Source organism: Lonchura striata, chromosome 22 (genome assembly GCF_050655825.1).
Source record: "Lonchura striata isolate lonStrDom1 chromosome 22, ASM5065582v1, whole genome shotgun sequence".
Taxonomy (NCBI): domain Eukaryota; kingdom Metazoa; phylum Chordata; class Aves; order Passeriformes; family Estrildidae; genus Lonchura; species Lonchura striata.
This window is the reverse complement of record NC_140724.1, coordinates 6,604,144-6,621,204: the sequence shown is the minus strand read 5'-3', so window position 1 is coordinate 6,621,204 and position 17,061 is coordinate 6,604,144. Positions and strand designations below refer to the sequence as shown.

Below are 17,061 nucleotides of genomic sequence, written 5' to 3'. Positions count from 1 at the left end.
GTAGGAAGAGGTTCCTACAGCATTTCTCCTTCTGCCCAAGATCTAGGTCTTGATAATTATCTCCTGCTAATTCCTCTATCCCCAGTTCAAGGACCTTTTTGGTTGTTTCGAAGTTTTTCCTGTCTGTTTCCCACGATGTATTTCAGGTCTATTTTGTTTTAGCAGGTTGCAAATCATGTCTTGGAAAAATCAGGATTTGTCTGCAACTTCACACCAACAACCACAGGGTCACTAGGCTCTTCATCCCTGGGCGTTTACACCTCTGGAGATTCGTGTTTGTGGGTGAAACAGGTGAGGAAAGGAGGAAAGGCAGATACTTACTGTGAACCTCTTCATCCAGAGCCTTCACTTTCCCGGTCTGCTTGATAATGTGGATTTTGCAAGCATTGGCTTCCCAGTCTTTGTCATTTCCTCCGTCCAGTCCCACTCCTGAACCCCACCATAGAACACAGAGAAAGAGGGTCAAGTGCAGAAGTTATTACAGTATTTTGTGTCAACAAATTCTGCCCTTTCTGGTTCTTCCTGAGCCCTTTCTCCAAAAGCTAGCCTGCCACATAAAGGCAAGAAACGCTCTAGATTAGAACTAAGTCTTCCCTTTGTCATCTTGTCAGTATTTTTAAATCCTTTGGGGGACAAAAAACCCAAAAACATCAAGAATGCTGATAGAAATCTATATTGAAGTTAATCCCAATCTCTGAGCACGGGCACATCCAAGCTTTCCTCAGCAGCAGGAGGTGGCAGGAAGCTCTCAACGACAGCAGGAGAAGCCCCAGAGCAGCCCAGAGTGCAGCAGAGCTCGGAGGTACCTGCAGAGTCATAGCCCCGGTACTCCAGGCGCTGCAGCCCCTTGATGAGGGTCTCCAGGATCTCCCGCCTCGTCCGGGGCACATGGTAGTTCAGGTAAGCAAAGATGCCTGTGGGGAAAGGAGAAAAGTATCACCTAGGATCTAAAACATTGCATTTCTTGCACGTCTGCCTTAAACACCTTACCTGGGGAACCACCAGAGCAGGCATTCAGCTGCTTCTGACACTCAACTCTCTCACAGAGCTGGTTTTTAATATTCAAGCACAAATCCAACGCCTTCTTAACACCAGCTATGTAAAGGGTTGGTCATTTTAACAGAATAACATTTTCAACAAATGGGCATTATTGATTTCTGAAGCTGACAGACACATTACTTTTTCTGGGAACTTTATTTTCCTCATGAACTTTTTTGGAGCTCAGGTTCCTTAATTTCAGGGCAAGTTCAGAGGCAAATGAAATGCATCATCCCTTCCAGGTAAATGACTGAGATACACAAAGAAATTGCTTCCTGCAATCCTTTTCCTACAAAAGCAGAAAAGCCTTCGGGCTGGGTTTACTTCCAAATTCCTTTTGCTATTACTGCTAACTCATTTCCATAGGCCTTGTTATCAGAACCTCTGGGACGGGGAAAGGAGCACTGGGACACCTCTGGGACAGGGAAAGGAGCACTGGGACAGCTCTGGGACAGGGAAAGGAGCACTGGGACACCTCTGGGATAGGGAAAGGAGCACTGGGACACCTCTGGGATAGGGAAAGGAGCACTGGGACACCTCTGGGAGGGGGAAAGGAGCACTGGGACACCTCTGGGACGGGGAAAGGAGCACTGGGACACCTCTGGGATAGGGAAAGGAGCACTGGGACACCTCTGGGATAGGGAAAGGAGCACTGGGACACCTCTGGGAGGGGGAAAGGAGCACTGGGACACCTCTGGGACGGGGAAAGGAGCACTGGGACACCTCTGGGAGGGGGAAAGGAGCACTGGGACACCTCTGGGACAGGGAAAGGAGCACTGGGACACCTCTGGGAGGGGGAAAGGAGCACTGGGACACCTCTGGGACGGGGAAAGGAGCACTGGGACACCTCTGGGACGGGGAAAGGAGCACTGGGACACCCCTGGGACAGGGAAAGGAGCACTGGGACGGGGAAAGGAGCACTGGGACACCTCTGGGACGGGGAAAGGAGCACTGGGACACCTCTGGGACACATCAGGAGGGGAGAGGAGGGCTGCAGAGAAGGTGGAGGGGAAGCAGAGAAGAGGAATGGGACTGGGACTGAGGGATGGCAGGGATGAGGGGTGTGAGAGAATGGACTGGGAACAAGGGATGGCAGGGTTATAGGGTCTGAGGGAATGTTCTGGGATCACAGCATGGCAGGGATAAAGAGGGTCAGGGAATGTTCATGCCCATGGGTTTCCAGGGATAAAGGGTGCCAGGGAATGTTCATGCCCATGGGTTTCCAGGGATAAGTGCCAGGGAATGCTGCACGACCCCAGGATGCCTTCTGGCACAAGGACTGCAGCTTGTTCTGAACCAGAAACTGGCTCCCTCCACAAGGGTTGGCTTTGGACACTTCATTAAATCTGAACCCAAAACAGACAGTGACTTCAGACGTTGTTTTCTCTGCAGATTTCAGCAAGTTCAGTCACACCTGAACTAAAAAAAAAACCCAACCAACAGCCAAACCCTGGCTCCCTGTCCCACATCCCAAATGCTGGCAGTGCACAACAAAAAGGGCACAACGTGGCAGTGGCCTCCCCACAGGAGGGGTGGCCCAGCTGGGAGGAGAGGGAAAAGCAGAGTGTTCATCCCTGCCTGTACTGCAAACAAACACCCATCCAGAAAGGAGCCAACTTGGCATTGAAAACAGCTATTGATTACAGCACAATTAAATTAAGATTATTCATGAGGCCTGTGGAAAAAAACCAAAAAACCAAAAAAGCAAAAAAACCAACCAAACAAAAAAAAACCCCACAAAAAAACCCCAAACCAAAACAAAACAAAAAAACACACAAAAAAACCCAAACCAAACCAAAACAAACAAAAAAAAAAAACTGAAACCAAGGCTAAGAACACCACGAAAAACTCCCTAACCCTCCCAAAAACACCAACCCAAGGAATTCGGTGCGTCTCAGAAAACACAGACTATGAAAACTAAGGAAACCTGAAGAAATGCAAAGACAGTGTTAATGCTGTGAAATATGGACATGCTCTTTCAAAAACCAGACCCTGGGAGATTCAGTTTTGATTCAGTTCAGCTTTTAAATCCTGAGAGGAAAATAGCAAGAATTATAATGGAGATGCCGCTGGGAAAATCAAATTCTATGAACTCATCTGTGAGCAACACATTTTACAAATGAGAAGGCAAGTAAGACAGGGATGTTTAAAACTCACCTTGGAGAAAAGGGGGAATAATGAAATAAAAATAGAATATGCATAAATGATGCACCATTAAAGTAAAACGTGAGACCATAAGGTTCCTATAAAAGAACACAAGTCTTCCTAAATGCACAATTTACTAATCTGCAGGCTAATATCCAATATTTGAAGGCTTATCACCCGTTTGTGATACTTATCACGATGAACTATGTGTAAATAAACTTCATTTATTGGAAATATTTACAAATGTGTTTCATTATCCCCTTTCCAAACATCCTGTAATGATGTAATACTTCACAGCTGGGGAAAGTTTGAATCCCCACGTAGAAAACAGCATTTTCACTGTCTCTTAACTACTGGATCACTCACATCTGAGCAGTCACACCTTGGAACCGCTTCTAATTTTAAGTGCAGTTCCCAACTGCACCTCCCAGCCCAGAAAAGGCCTTTGTCCCACACCAGAGCCACAGTGCCCTGTCCAAGCCTCGCTGTCCCCCCTGCCTGAGCTGATATTCAAACCAACCTACACAGCTGGAGACACGAAAGGACACCAAGAGCACAGAGCTCCGTCAGCAGTGATGATGGCAGTGAATTTGTCCCTCGGAGGGACAGCTCCTTGCAATCACTTAATGGAAACCTTGCTTTGGGTGGAATCCCACGGAGCTGTGCAGCACCAGCCCGGGTGCCAGGTGCTGAAGATGCACCAAGGTGGAGCAGAAGGTTCCCCAGAGCTGTTTCAGGTCCCCAGCAGAGCCCAGGAAGAAGTTTTGCTTTCAGGGCACGTTTAGAAGCCCTTGCACGCAACGCTTTCCACACCTGCCCTCTGTGAGCTGCAAGAGGAAGCACTGCAGAAAACCAGGATCTAAAATGACATTTAATCACTGTGCCCTGACGAGCCTTGAGCTGGCACTGCTCAGGTGAAACAAGCACAGGTGACACAAAAAACCAGCCCTGGGAACTTCCTTCTCCTCCTGCTCTGAACTGTGAATTCCCAGGAGCAGGGAGAGCAGCGAGGTCTGCAGGAATTCCAGCTGGCACAGAACACAACACCCCTGTCTGGGCACACCTCAGGACTCCACACCACTGCAAATCAGAATTAGAACAGCAGTGGCACTCCACAATAAAACCTTTCAGCTACTAACCCGACCCAGGACTTTGCATGTGTGGACTAGAAAGAGCAATTCAGAGCATGTCAGCTTATCAGACAGCTCTTGAATCACAGAGATCCACAGTAACAGGTTCTCTTTGCATTTCTCTCAAGTGAAATACCTTGAACAATATAACCTAGAATATAAAACATTTCCTTTCTTGCAGGTTTGCCTTAAACACCTTACCTGGGGAACCACCAGAGCAGGCATTCAGCTGCTTCTGACACTCAACTCTCTCACAGAGCTGATTTTTAATATTCAAGCACAAATCCAATGGCTTCTTAATACCAGCTATGTAAAGAGTTGGTCATTTTAACAGAATAACATTTTCAACAAATGGGAATTATTGATTTCTGAAGCTGACAGACACATTACTTTTTCTGGAAACTTTATTTTCCTCATGAACTTTTTTGGAGCTCAGGTTCCTTAATTTCAGGGCACGTTCAGAGGCAAATGAAATGCATCATCCCTTCCAGGTAAATGGCTGAGATACACAAAGAAATTGCTTCCTGCAATCCTTTTCCTACAAAAGCAGAAAAGCCTTCGGGCTGGGTTTACTTCCAAATTCCTTTTGCTATTACTGCTAACTCATTTCCATAGGCCTTGTTATCAGGACATCCACCTGGCCATTCCAAGGAATCCTTTATCCCAGAACTGCTGCTCAGCCCTGCTGGAGGAGCTGCTGCTGCTGCCCAGCGGTTCAGGGAGGTGCCAGTCCCTGTGTCCCAAAACCTCCTTTTTTCTGCCCAGTCTGAGGAGCACAAGGTCAGAAAGTTCTCTGTCCTTGTTATGGCTGGGAGCTGCACAGGGAGAGCTGACACTCAATTCATCACCTCCAGGCTGGGAAAACAAGCAAAACCAGAAAAACATCCACCCTGTGGGGATCCACATTTGTCCACTGGACACTTCTCTCTCACTGCCCACGCTCCCTCTCCAGCTAAAAAGAAACCAGGAGAAATCCTGCCCAGAGTAAACAACCAGAGCAGCAATTCCAGGCCTCTCCGGGCCACAGCTCCATGCTCCACTCCAAGGCAAACACCAGGAACAGCCAGGTGTAACCCATGAGGAAGGTGCAGCCCATGAGGAAGGTGTAACCCATGAGGAAGGGCTGAATGTCCCCACTGATGGACATGCAACCCCAGAGCTGGAAACTCAAGTCTTTCCTAAGCCCACTTTTATCTTCAGGAATCACTAGTAAACCAAGACTTTAATTATGCCATCCCAGGTCCAAATTCTGCCACCCAAGACCCAAATTCTGCCACCCCTTTTGGTCATTAAATCCAGCCATGGCATATGACGGGTTTACTGATTTACAGAACAGTCGGTGGAGCCCTGGAAAAACCTGTTTCCTGAACTGTCTCCCAGATGCCATGGAACTGGTTTGGTCCACTCGGACCCAACTCACACCTGGCCAGGTGTTCAAACTTCACCTGTGTTTCACACAGCCAAGGACAAAAACTGTTTTTCACTGACACTATTAGAAACAAACCCCCAGCACGACTAAACAGGGCTCACAGCAGGCACCAAGGATTTGGAGGCTCCTTTCCTTTACTTGTCCAGCAACACAAGCCCATCAGATTTTGTAGGGTCACAAACCTGAATATCAGGCTGAAAATACTGCGTTGGTAATTCCAGTCTGGAAGCTGCTGAAGCTCTCCCTTCAGTGTCACACAATTTGAGAATTCAGGTAACAACAGCACCATTGACACATATATTTCTTTTAAAAATCATCCTAACCTTTCAGATACTGAGGTATCTCAGAATTCAGGTAACAACAGCACCATTGACACATTTATTTCTTTTAAAACTCAACCTTTCCGTGAGAATTGGATAAAACTTTGAAGGCGGGTGGGCAGCTGTGGCAGGATAAAACCAGGTTTATCCATCCCCAGCCTCAATTCCATGGCAGAAATGTTGTGTTTTGAGGCCCTGCAGCTGCCAGAGCCTGGGAAATCAGGGAAATCAGGGAAATCAGGGCCTTCTGCTCCAGACAAACCAGCAGCCCTCTCACTCCAGGATACATCCCCGACTCCCAGAGCAACCCTCAGCAACAGTGACAGTAATCCCCAATGCTTTTCTCACTCTTCCCATAAAATGTTTTAATATCCAAGAACTTCACTTGTATCAAAAAGCGGGGAAACCCCTAAAATCCTGAACACAGCTGAGGAACTACCCGGTGTTTTCACAGCAGAAAAGAGCAGAATTAATTAATTAATTAATGTGCTAATATTGCACATTTCAGAGGCTGGACCTCAAATACGGCAAGCATGAGGCACCAAAACCACCCCTATTCTTGCAACAAGCTATTTATAATAATAATTATCCTTTCTATTCTTAGCTTTGCTCTTCTTTGTACTTCCAACACGAATTAACAGGGTGTTAAATGTGAGCTGAGGTATGAGTCTCTGATTCTCCAAAGCTTGACAGCTTGAAGGCAATGCCGGTTCCATCCCACAAAAACAAAGAGAGAAATGGCAACTTGCACGTTAAGTGTAAAACCCACAGTCCCGCTGAGAGCATAATTTTGTACACAAAAATACAGAGAAAAAAAAAAAAAGGAAAAAAAAGAAGGTAGGGTTGAAAGAAAATAGGAAAATCCAACAGATCGCTGTTTTGTAAATTTCCATGAAAAAACATGAAGACAACGGGATAGGGAAAAGGTAAATGACATTCCGTGCGTAAAGGATGGGGCAGCGCGGCTGCACTGCCACGGGAAGCGGAGGGGAAGGACAGGAGACCCAGCAGCGGCCCGGCCCAGCCCGGGCACGGACCGGCACCGCGCCGAGCCGGGCCGGACCGACCTGCGGAACACAAATTACCGGGACTTGCAACGCCCCAGAACCACCACGGGTACCGGCTCCGGAGTGGGAGCGGTGCCTCGCACAGCAGCGGAGCCCCGGCGGGCAGCGCCACCGGAGCCGCCCTTCCCAGCGGCCCGGGAGCCACGGCGGGACTGCCCCGGCCCGGCGTCCCCGAGCACCGACCGGCCCCAGCGGCACGGGGGGCCTCGTCCGCCGCTGCCGCCGCACATCCCCGCGGGGTCTGCCGACAATTCGCCCTTCCAGTCACCGGCGCGGTGCGAGCCGCCTCCCCGCGCCGCCGGGATAGCGGGGCCGGGCCCTCCGTCCCCGCCCGGCCGGGGGCTGCCCCGCCGCCCCCCGCCCGCCGCTCACCGCACATGGTGCGTCCCGTCCCGTCCCGTCCCGTCCCGCTCCGCAGCCGCCTGTGCCGCCTGTGCCGCCTGCGCCGCCGGGGCCGCGCCCCTCGCGCCGGGCCCGGCGCAGGCCCCGGCCCGCCCCGGCCGCCATTGGCCGCGCCGCCGCCGCCCCGCCCGCCCGCGCCCGGGACGTGGCAGCCGCTGCCGGGGCCGCGTCCGCACAAAGCGGGGACGGGCGGCGGAAACGGCCCCGCCACGCGGGGTGGGCCCGCTCCCTGAGCGCCCCGGTGATTGCCAGCCCCTGGTCCGGTCCGGGGAGACCGGTCCCGGTAATTCCCAGCCCCAGACCGGGGTATGCCCGTTCCCAGACGCTTCCCCATAATTCCCAGCCCCAGACCGGGGGATGCTCGTTCCCAGACCCTTCCCGGTAATTCCCAGCCGCAGACCGGTGTATCCCCTTTCCCAGACCCTTCCCTGAATTCCCAGCCCCCAGACCGGTGTATCCCCTTTCCCAGACCCTTCCCGGTAATTCCCAACCCCAGACGGGGGGATGCTCGTTCCCAGACCCTTCCCGGTAATTCCCAGCCCCGTGTATCCCGGTTCCCAGTCCTTTCCCTGAATTCCCAGCCCCCAAACCGGTGTATCCCCTTTCCCAGACCCTTCCCGGTAATTCCCAACCCCAGACGGGGGGATGCTCGTTCCCAGACCCTTCCCGGTAATTCCCAGCCCCGTGTATCCCGGTTCCCAGTCCTTTCCCTGAATTCCCAGCCCCCAAACCGGTGTATCCCCTTTCCCAGACCCTTCCCCATAATTCCCAACCCCAGACCGGTGTATCCCCTTTCCCAGACCCTTCCCCATAATTCCCAGCCCCCAGACCGGTGTATCCCCTTTCCCAGACCCTTCCCTGAATTCCCAGCCCCCAGACCGGTGTATCCCCTTTCCCAGACCCTTCCCTGAATTCCCAGCCCCCAGACCGGTGTATCCCCTTTCCCAGACCCTTCCCTGAATTCCCAGCCCCCAGACCGGTGTATCCCCTTTCCCAGACCCTTCCCTGAATTCCCAGCCCCCAGACCGGTGTATCCCCTTTCCCAGACCCTTCCCTGAATTCCCAGCCCCCAGACCGGTGTATCCCCTTTCCCAGACCCTTCCCCATAATTCCCAACCCCAGACCGGGGTACACCCGTTCCCAGAGCCTTCCCGGTAACTGCCAGCCACGGGCAGCGGAGGGGAGGTGTTTCCCCCGGTAATTCCCTCTGACACCAGGCAGGAGCAGCACCCCCGGGATCACCCCCAGGTCCTCCCGCAGCACTCAGCGTCTGGAGATCACCGGGTGACGAACCAAGGCTGCTCCGGGCTAGGGCAGGGGCCGTGACACGGGCTGCATCCCTCCCCAGCCCTGCTCCATAACAGCACCCATTCACGAGCAAGAGAAAGAAACCATTAAGATGAATCTGAAAAGCAAACTGGGACAGAGTGACTGACCAAGGCGTGACAGCCGTGCAGCTGAGAGCTCAGCAATGCTGTCTGCAGCCACCCCCATCAAACTCTGCCGGGAAACTTACTGAAAGCTGAAGTATTTAGCTAAAATATTTATTTTCAAATTTCTGCCAAGTAATAGGTAGTTTATGGTTACCACATGCTGATGTGCTGTAGAGCAGATTCTCCAGCAGCTGAACTGATCTTGTTTAGGGACTTTATTAGAGGAATAATTACACTGGCAAGGGATGAAAGAGGAGAACACACCAGAGGCTGTCAAGCCAATCCTAAGCCACATGAGGACCACAAACTCAGCTCCGTGGTGGCAGCACAAAGAAGGAACAGAATTCCTGGTCACAAAGCCAGGCACCAGGAAGAAATCATTCCTACACACAAAAGTAAACACAGCTCCTTGCAAAGCCCCACTGATGCGTTCCAACGTCAGAACAGCAAACATTCCCTGCCGTGGGGTGCAGCACTGAAGGAGCCCTGCTCTGCCACGTCCCGGGCAAACAGGATGTGGCAGGAGCAAACACAAACACAGGCTGCTTCCCTCTGCCACCCTGTGCTTCCAGCACTGCACCTTCCTCCTGATGCTGAGAAATCACCTCTTGCATGGTGGCCGAACGATTTTACTGCTAAATGAGCTGATTAGCCTACTTACTGAAGCTGATAAGGATCATTCTTCTCTAACATTTGCTTTAGAATGTATGGTTTTTATAACAAACGTTTTTTGTTTCTGTTGCTATGGTTTGCACAGTGGTAATGAGCAAGGAGGTAACTTTCCACAGTGTTACATCCCCCAAAATGAACAGTTGATGTTATAGGTTATCTTTCACACACAGAAATTTTATAGGAATCAGCAGCTTTTTAACAAGACTTAATAAAATTAACATTCTTGAAGCTCCCATTTACAGAGTAAGGGCAGCAAGTCCTGTCAGTCCCACAGTTTGGGGGAATAACCATTTAATACTGCTATTGCACAAAAAAGCCAAGGAACTTCTGCCTTCTCTTTTTCCAGAACTGAAGCTTCTGTATGAAAAAACAATGAAGAAACACATCACTGTTTTCTGAGCCCACCATTTCTTTCTAAAGACATAGCAGAAGAATTTTTTTGTAATCCAGGGCATTTAATAAATTAGTGGATGAACTGCTTGTACATTCTCACAGTAAGCACAACTATTTTTCTGACAAGGCAGATTTGGTTGCTCCTCAGCACAAAGATGGTTTACATACAGCAGGAGGTAAATGTTTATCTGGCCACAGATGACGAAGTCAAGTAGAATTTGCTTTTTTCTCCACGTCATCATCATCGTCAACAACCTGAAATCAAATCCAGAAGTAGTTTAGATAAACAGTTTAAGCTCTCAGTCCTGCAGGATTTATTACATTAAATCCCTGCTGGGCCCAAGGAGAACAGCAGTTATTCCACACCACTGAACGACAATGAGCTCGGGAGGAAGGTAAGAAAAACGGGCAATCCAAAATGCCAGGAGGAAATGAGCTTTAATTACAGGAGCAGGTCAAGCTCCCACAAAGGCCAGGAAAACAATCACTCCAGAGATCAGACATTTCATGAGAAAGCCAAAGAATCTGAATTTCAGGGGACAAAGCTCCTTGCTCTTTATCACATCACAAAGGTGCCTGCAATGTGCCCAGCTCTGGGCACAGGACCCTGCAGAGCTCTCCAGCTGACTTGGAAAACCTGCATCCAAACAGCCCTGGTGTTCCCTAACTGCCACCCTGCCCTGCTGGAAAGGGACAAAGAGCTCCTTTTCCATGGAAAAGAAAACCTCAGCCATGTTCCCCGACCCACCTGCTCAACGCCTTCCACCTCAGGGATGTAGAACTGCAGCATGTTCTGGATCCCGCTCTTGAGGGTGATGAGGGAGCTGGGGCAGCTGGTGCACGAGCCCTGCAGCTTCAGCAGCACAATCCCGTCCTCAAAGCCTTTGTAAATAACATCACCACCATCCTCCTGCACCGTGGGCCTGAGGGAACACAGCACTCAGCTTAAAGCTGCTAGAGCTGAAACAGGGCTCCTTCAGAAACTCTCAGTAAAGCAGTATTTAATACTCACAGTAACAGTCATGACAGAGGGATTTAGTCACCATTTCTCTACAACCACCTGGTTCACATTTCCAACAACTCCTGCTCTGCTGGGCTATCTAACACAGAAACTTCATATGTAGGCAAAGCGTTTTTGTAATTAATGCAGCAATGCTTGAAGGAACCACTGAGATTTTAGGGTAGAGAGTGAACACCCTGGGGCAGAGCTCAGCCTGGTTGCCTGGAGGCAATCCTTGCCTCGAACTGCCAATAAATACCTCAGGGGTGTGTCCCCCACGGGTGCAGCACAGCTGTCACCTGTGGTAAGAAGCCCATTTATTCCATGAATAAATATGCAGTTCTCCACAATTTGGGCAGGACAGAAAACAGCCCCAACTATAAAAGCTTCATCCTGCTCAGGGGTAGAGGAAGCAGCTCCTGATAAGCTCACCCCACTGTCACGAGCATTTCTGCAGCCTGCTCTCCCTCTGCCAGCACAAATGCCCAGCATTGTAGCTCTGTCCCCATAGCAACATTTTTCCAGACCAAGTTAAAACCATCGAGTTACTCTAACAGAAGCTCTTTATACTGATTTCCAAAATAACTCTCTGAGAGCTACAGTCCTAACAGGAAAATCTGTGAACCTGACACATTTATAAACTCACCACAGCAAATTATCTCCATTCCTGAAAGCCAAAGATCATGATTTAAAATTCCATTTTTCCTACTTGAATTAACTTTTTGAAACGCTACAGGACCTTACAGATGTACATTCCCCCCATCCTGCACCTTGTGACAGCTCCTCTGCATTTAATTTTGATCTGCTGGACAATCAATGCTCTATGTGTAGTCTGGCTGATGGGTAATTTATAAGAATACCCTGCTAGAAAATGAAGGAAGACGCACCACAGCTGATATTCTCACCAACAGCTTCTTGGTGCACTGATGGGTGCAAGGGGAGGAAATTAAAGAAATGAAAAGGTGGGAAAAGCAGAATTTTGGGCAGAAATTGTCTTCTGGTTTCAACATTTAGTACAGATGCTTGGCAAAGATGTTCCAGCTTATTTCTACGTTTCTTGCTTTTTCAGGAAAATTAACCAGCACCGTGTGTCTGCTCAGAGATAAATTGTTAAATTATGTGATATCACTTTAAATGCAGCAGCTAAAAAAAAAAAAAAAAAGAAAACTAAAATTTCTGGTTCCCGCAGTTTGTGAGCTGGGGAAGATGTCACCCTCAGATATCACAAACACATCAGCCATCTTCCCCTGCACCTCAAATGTCAAGTTGCTTACTGCTTTCAGTTCACTCTGGAAGGCAGTTAATGAGCACAAAAATACTCTTCAGGTAAACAACACAGCCACAGCCACTCTGGAGACTTCATTAGTTACCACCAGTTTCTAAATTCAAACTGTGTTAAAGCACCAATAAAATCACAGCAGAGTGCAAGGCCAAAATCCGTTGAATGCCAGGATTTTCCATTAGGAAATTTTCCTCTGGAGTGTAAACTACCTGATTCTTGTATCCAGCAGCTCCTTAATCATCAGTACAACTTCATCATCTTCTTCTGAAGCAGCTTGGGAAAAGAAAAAGTGCAAGTCAGAACACTGAGAGAATTCCAGGCTGCAAACTCCTGCCTGAGGCCACCTTAAGAGGTTTTAACTTTAAATTCTCCTGCATGCTTTTCTGAGGGAGAAGTGGAGGCTCTTCTGGATGTCACAAAAGCTAAACCCAAAGGCAGACTTGGCCTCTCCCTGAAGATTTCATTTACCTGTGTCTGTCCTAGGTGCCTCATCAGTAACTACGGGTAAGCCAGAGGCAAAGAAGTCCATTATGGTTGCATAAATATCTGGTTTCAGTAAGTTCCAATCCAGGTCTTCACTCTCCTGTGAGAATCACAAGAGGGGAAAGAAAAAGAATGAAGAAGAGTACCTGTCTGCTGCTACTAGGTTCCAGAGAGATCCTCACGTTAAAAATGCCATCATGGTCTCTCACATTTGATGCCCAGACGGGACTTCATGTTCTCTCAAGTCCAGCTTTGCCAAAAACGTTTAGTCAGACTCAGACTGCACCAGCCAAAGAAGGGTCTCCTTGTTTGCAAGCCAAGCAAGTGCTTTTAAAATATTAGCTAAGAAGGTGTGAAAGTCTCCAAAATACGTTATTATCTGACAGATAGTTTTATCAACAGTTTCAGAGACTCAAGACTGTCAATGTGCCAATTTATCATCCCTTGAACTTGTTTTGTTTCATATTAAAGGCACTTGTGGACTTCTCTGGAACCTCCCCCATGCCTGTCTGGATCTGCTCTGTGGCCATTCCACACAGTTCATCTTTGAGCACAGCTCTGCTTACCTTGGTGATTGTGATGAAGTCTGGCCCAAAGAAAACACTTTTAACTCCCTCAATCCGGAATAACTGTCTGTTAAGGAAACAAGGTGGGGGGGGGGGAAATGGGCAAAAATATTAGTCCCAAATTGACAAACAAACTGAGTTTTCATTTTAACAATTAACAATATGGTTAACCCAACAATTTCATCTACGGAAAGAAACCCTAAAACTGTGGTGAACTTGGAGGTAAATACAGCATAAGGGTCTAAGAGTGTTTTTGAATTACAGGGAGAAGAAAATATATTCTCTTGGAAGACTCGAAAACATCAAAAATGCAATGAATGAAAGTATTTGAAATCTTACCACAAGAGTATGTGTAATGGAAAATGATAGAAGTGATTTCACAATACCCACTTGAAATGCTCAGTACGTGCACTGAGCATTTGCATTGCTAAATCAACTGGATTTTGAAAAGACTTAAACCATGGAATTATGCAATTGCACCAAACCATCTGAAATAAATAATTCTCTTCCTCCAGGGAGCTTCTGTTAATTATTTGAAAATTTTTATTCCAAATTCTATTTAAAAGGGAATAATAATACCTTGCTAAAGGTGAGCAATAGGCTGCAGCTGGTGTGGAAAACTCCATAGTCCTCGACTCCAGCACTGCCCTTCCTGGAATAAACTTCAAGCTATTTGGATTTGGTGTGTCCTGGGTTTGAATAAACATGCCTCTTACTGCAAAGACAAAAACAAAGAGGAAAAGTAATATAATCAAACCTAAGGAGCTTAAATGAAAGTCAAGTCCTGATTACTTAGCAAGCCCAGGGTGATCCCAGACCACAGGAACACTGCTGAACGCGGGCACGTCATCTCACAGGAGATGAAGGATAAAAGGAACCTTGGCTTAGCTTCTTTTCCTAACTTTTACTTACTAAAAAGCAAACTTTCAGCATTACCACAGGACAGAAAACCCCACAATATGCTCATCTGTTCACTTTGAACTGGTATTTACCTGCACGATGCCATGTTGCAGATGGAAGAGATGGTTTCTTTTGCAGAAGATGGTGGAAAGGCTGGCGGATTGTCAGATTATGATCTTTTAACAGCATGTGACAGAACCTATGAGAAAAATAACTTTACTAACAATTTCCAAATTCCACATTTGCACAGTCCCAAAGAGAGAGCATTGCTGATGCTTTTAGCTGCCCAGGAACTCAGCAGGACACACCTGGGGTGGTGTCATTGGCTCGGACAAAGGTAAAGCAGGGAGAGCAGTGGGGGAAAAAAAAACCATTAAAAACGAAATGCAAGACAGAGTGATGGAGTAACAGGCTTCAGTTTCACTGCTGTGAATACCTGATTTCTGCAACTGTACGCACAGCCAACAGCATCAGGGTATTTCAAAGCAAAGTGAATGTCAGAAAATGAAAACAAAGCTCACCTCACATCACAGACTAATTATTACATACTAAGGATCAATTATTATCTAGTTCCTCTCCTCCTTATCAGCTACAGGAGAAGAAAAGTGATAAACAGTAAATGCCATGAGCAGAGGCTGTTCAGTAAGAGGCTGGTTCTCTCTGGGGGTCATAAACCAGAGCACAAGCACTGCACCGAGGCCCACACGTATCATACATGGAACAGGAGAGAAGATCTGTCTCATTAAATGTGCCATGAGCACAGGACACACCAACACAGAAAAGGTCTAAATCGTGTTATTTGCTTACTTTTGCGGGCTTGGGTGCAGGTATAAAGCACAACAGGATGTGTAAGGAAGGTCTCCTGGAAGCTCTGTTACCTCCCTTTAGCTAATAATGATTCTATCCCATTTTACAGGGTCCTCAAAATTCCCCCTTACCCCTTGATCTTGAGCCAATTGTGGGAGAGGAATTTCCTCTGACTCCAGGGCCCTGAAGATACAGAGGTGGGAAGGGTGTGACAGCTCCTCATTTATCCTGTGCACACGAGGGGGTGCAGAATTACCCCTCACTGAGCATCCTGATCACATGTGAGGGGAAATCACCCTTTGGAGCAGGATCTGAGGCAGGTATGAGGGGAATTACCCCTCTGTGCAGGATCTGAGGCGGGTGTGAGAATTACTCCTGGGTGCAGGATGTGTGTGGAATTACCCTGAGAGCAGGATCCTGAGTGGGTGTGTGGAATTGCCCGTCTGTGCAGGACCCTCAGCGGGTGTGAGGGGAATTACCCCTCAGAACAGGATCCTGAGCTGGGTGTGAGGGGAATTACCCCTCAGAACAGGATCTTGAGCAGGGTGTGAGGGGAATTTCCCCTCGCGGTTCTCCCCGGGTGTACAGGGCTGAGCACCCACGATCTGCGTGTCTCGGAGAGCTACCAGCTTGCGGCTGGGAAGGGCTGAGAAGGAGAAACAGCCTCGCACTGCCCACCAGGAAGAAGCGTCACCCCCGTCCGCGATGGAGAAAGGAAGGGGAAGAGCAAGGAGCCCCCGGGGCGGCCCTGGAGGTCGCAGTGCCGCTAACTGCGACGCGGCCCCCTTTCAGTCACGCGAGGAGGGGGCGAGCGGGGCCCCCTTCAGGAATAAGCCGAGCTCCCTCCAGGAAAAAGCCGTGCCGGGGCAGCGGCAGCCGCGGGCCCCGCGGTCACCTACCGCCCGCCCAGCCCCGCCGCCGCGCAGAGCCGCCGCGCCGCCGCCATCTTGGCACTCCCGGGGCCGCGCCCGCCGCCGCCCGGGCACGGCGGCGCCCCCTGGCGGCAGCGCCTGAGGGGGCGGCGGCCATGGCGGAGGCGATCGGGACGGAGCGGGCTCAGTGCGGGGCCACCGACCGCCGGTGCCGGCACGGCCGGGCCGCCACTGACCCGTGTGCCAGAGTGCCACACCCGTCAGAGCATGTCCTGAGCGGGTGTGAGGGGAATTACCCCTCAGAACAGGATCCTGAGCTGGGTGTGAGGGGAATTACCCCTCAGAACAGGATCCTGAGCTGGGTGTGAGAATTACCCCTCAGAACAGGATCCTGAGCGGGTGTGAGGGGAATTACCCCTCAGAACAGGATCCTGAGCAGGGTGTGAGGGGAATTACCCCTCAGAACAGGATCCTGAGCGCGTGTGAGGCTGTTAAATCCCCACAGATGGGGGCATGGTGACTCCAGCACTGCGAGGGGCAGCCTGTGCCAGAGGGGGGTAGCCCTTTCCAGGAAGGGATTTTCCCAGTTTCCAGGAAGGAATTTCCCCGATTTCCAGGCTGAGCCCCTCCCTGGCCCAGCCTGAGGCCGTTCCCCTCCTGTCCCTGTTCTCTGGAGCAGAGCCCCTCCGGCCAGGGAGTTCTGCAGAACCAAAAGGCATCAAAGTCTCTCAATGGACGTTTCCACCAAGACAGGAATTAAATTAAGAGGCGCAGCAAAGCCCAAATAATGTTTTACACTTAAGAGAGTCTTTGCAGCTGAATGATACCGAAAGACACGTTTAACCAGCACACAGTGAGCCCCCAGAGGCACCAGCCCTACATTAAAACCGCTGAGGAGCAGCAGCTTTGCAGGGAGGGCTCAGGGCTCTGTCCGGCCCTGCATGGGAAGGGTTCTCTCTGGGATATTAACTGAAATATCCTCTGCTTTACAGCTGCCAGATAAAACAGCCAAACCCAGTTCTGCACTTCGGTAGGAAGAACTCATTAAAACACAGATTCCCTTTATCCAGCAAAAGTATTTTCCATGGAGAGAGGAGAAGGAAGGCACAATGGAGACGGTGC

The 17,061-nt window shown here is 49.5% G+C and overlaps 2 protein-coding genes across 3 annotated transcripts in view; both read right to left on the bottom strand.

The window, feature by feature from the left end:
- GFPT1 (glutamine--fructose-6-phosphate transaminase 1) overlaps positions 1–7,587 on the bottom strand; it is a 30,302-nt gene extending 22,715 nt beyond the window's left edge. For both annotated transcript variants that reach the window (XM_085559268.1, XM_085559269.1), the window contains exons 1-3: positions 7,502–7,587; positions 807–914; positions 322–429 (exon numbers count right to left, since the gene is read on the bottom strand). In XM_085559268.1, coding sequence (XP_085415394.1) covers positions 322–429; positions 807–914; positions 7,502–7,508 — 223 coding nt within the window. In that variant the 5' untranslated portion in view covers positions 7,509–7,587. The remainder of the gene's footprint in view (positions 1–321; positions 430–806; positions 915–7,501) is intronic.
- Positions 7,588–9,059: 1,472 nt separating this feature from the next.
- On the bottom strand, positions 9,060–16,033 carry NFU1 (NFU1 iron-sulfur cluster scaffold). The gene is made up of 8 exons (XM_021545391.3): positions 15,967–16,033; positions 14,353–14,459; positions 13,940–14,075; positions 13,361–13,427; positions 12,780–12,894; positions 12,521–12,584; positions 10,778–10,952; positions 9,060–10,284 (listed from the first exon to the last, which is right to left on the bottom strand). The coding sequence occupies exons 1-8, from the start codon at positions 16,011–16,013 to the stop codon at positions 10,237–10,239; spliced, it is 759 nt and encodes a 252-aa protein (XP_021401066.1). The 5' UTR covers positions 16,014–16,033; the 3' UTR covers positions 9,060–10,236.
- Positions 16,034–17,061: the final 1,028 nt, after the last annotated feature.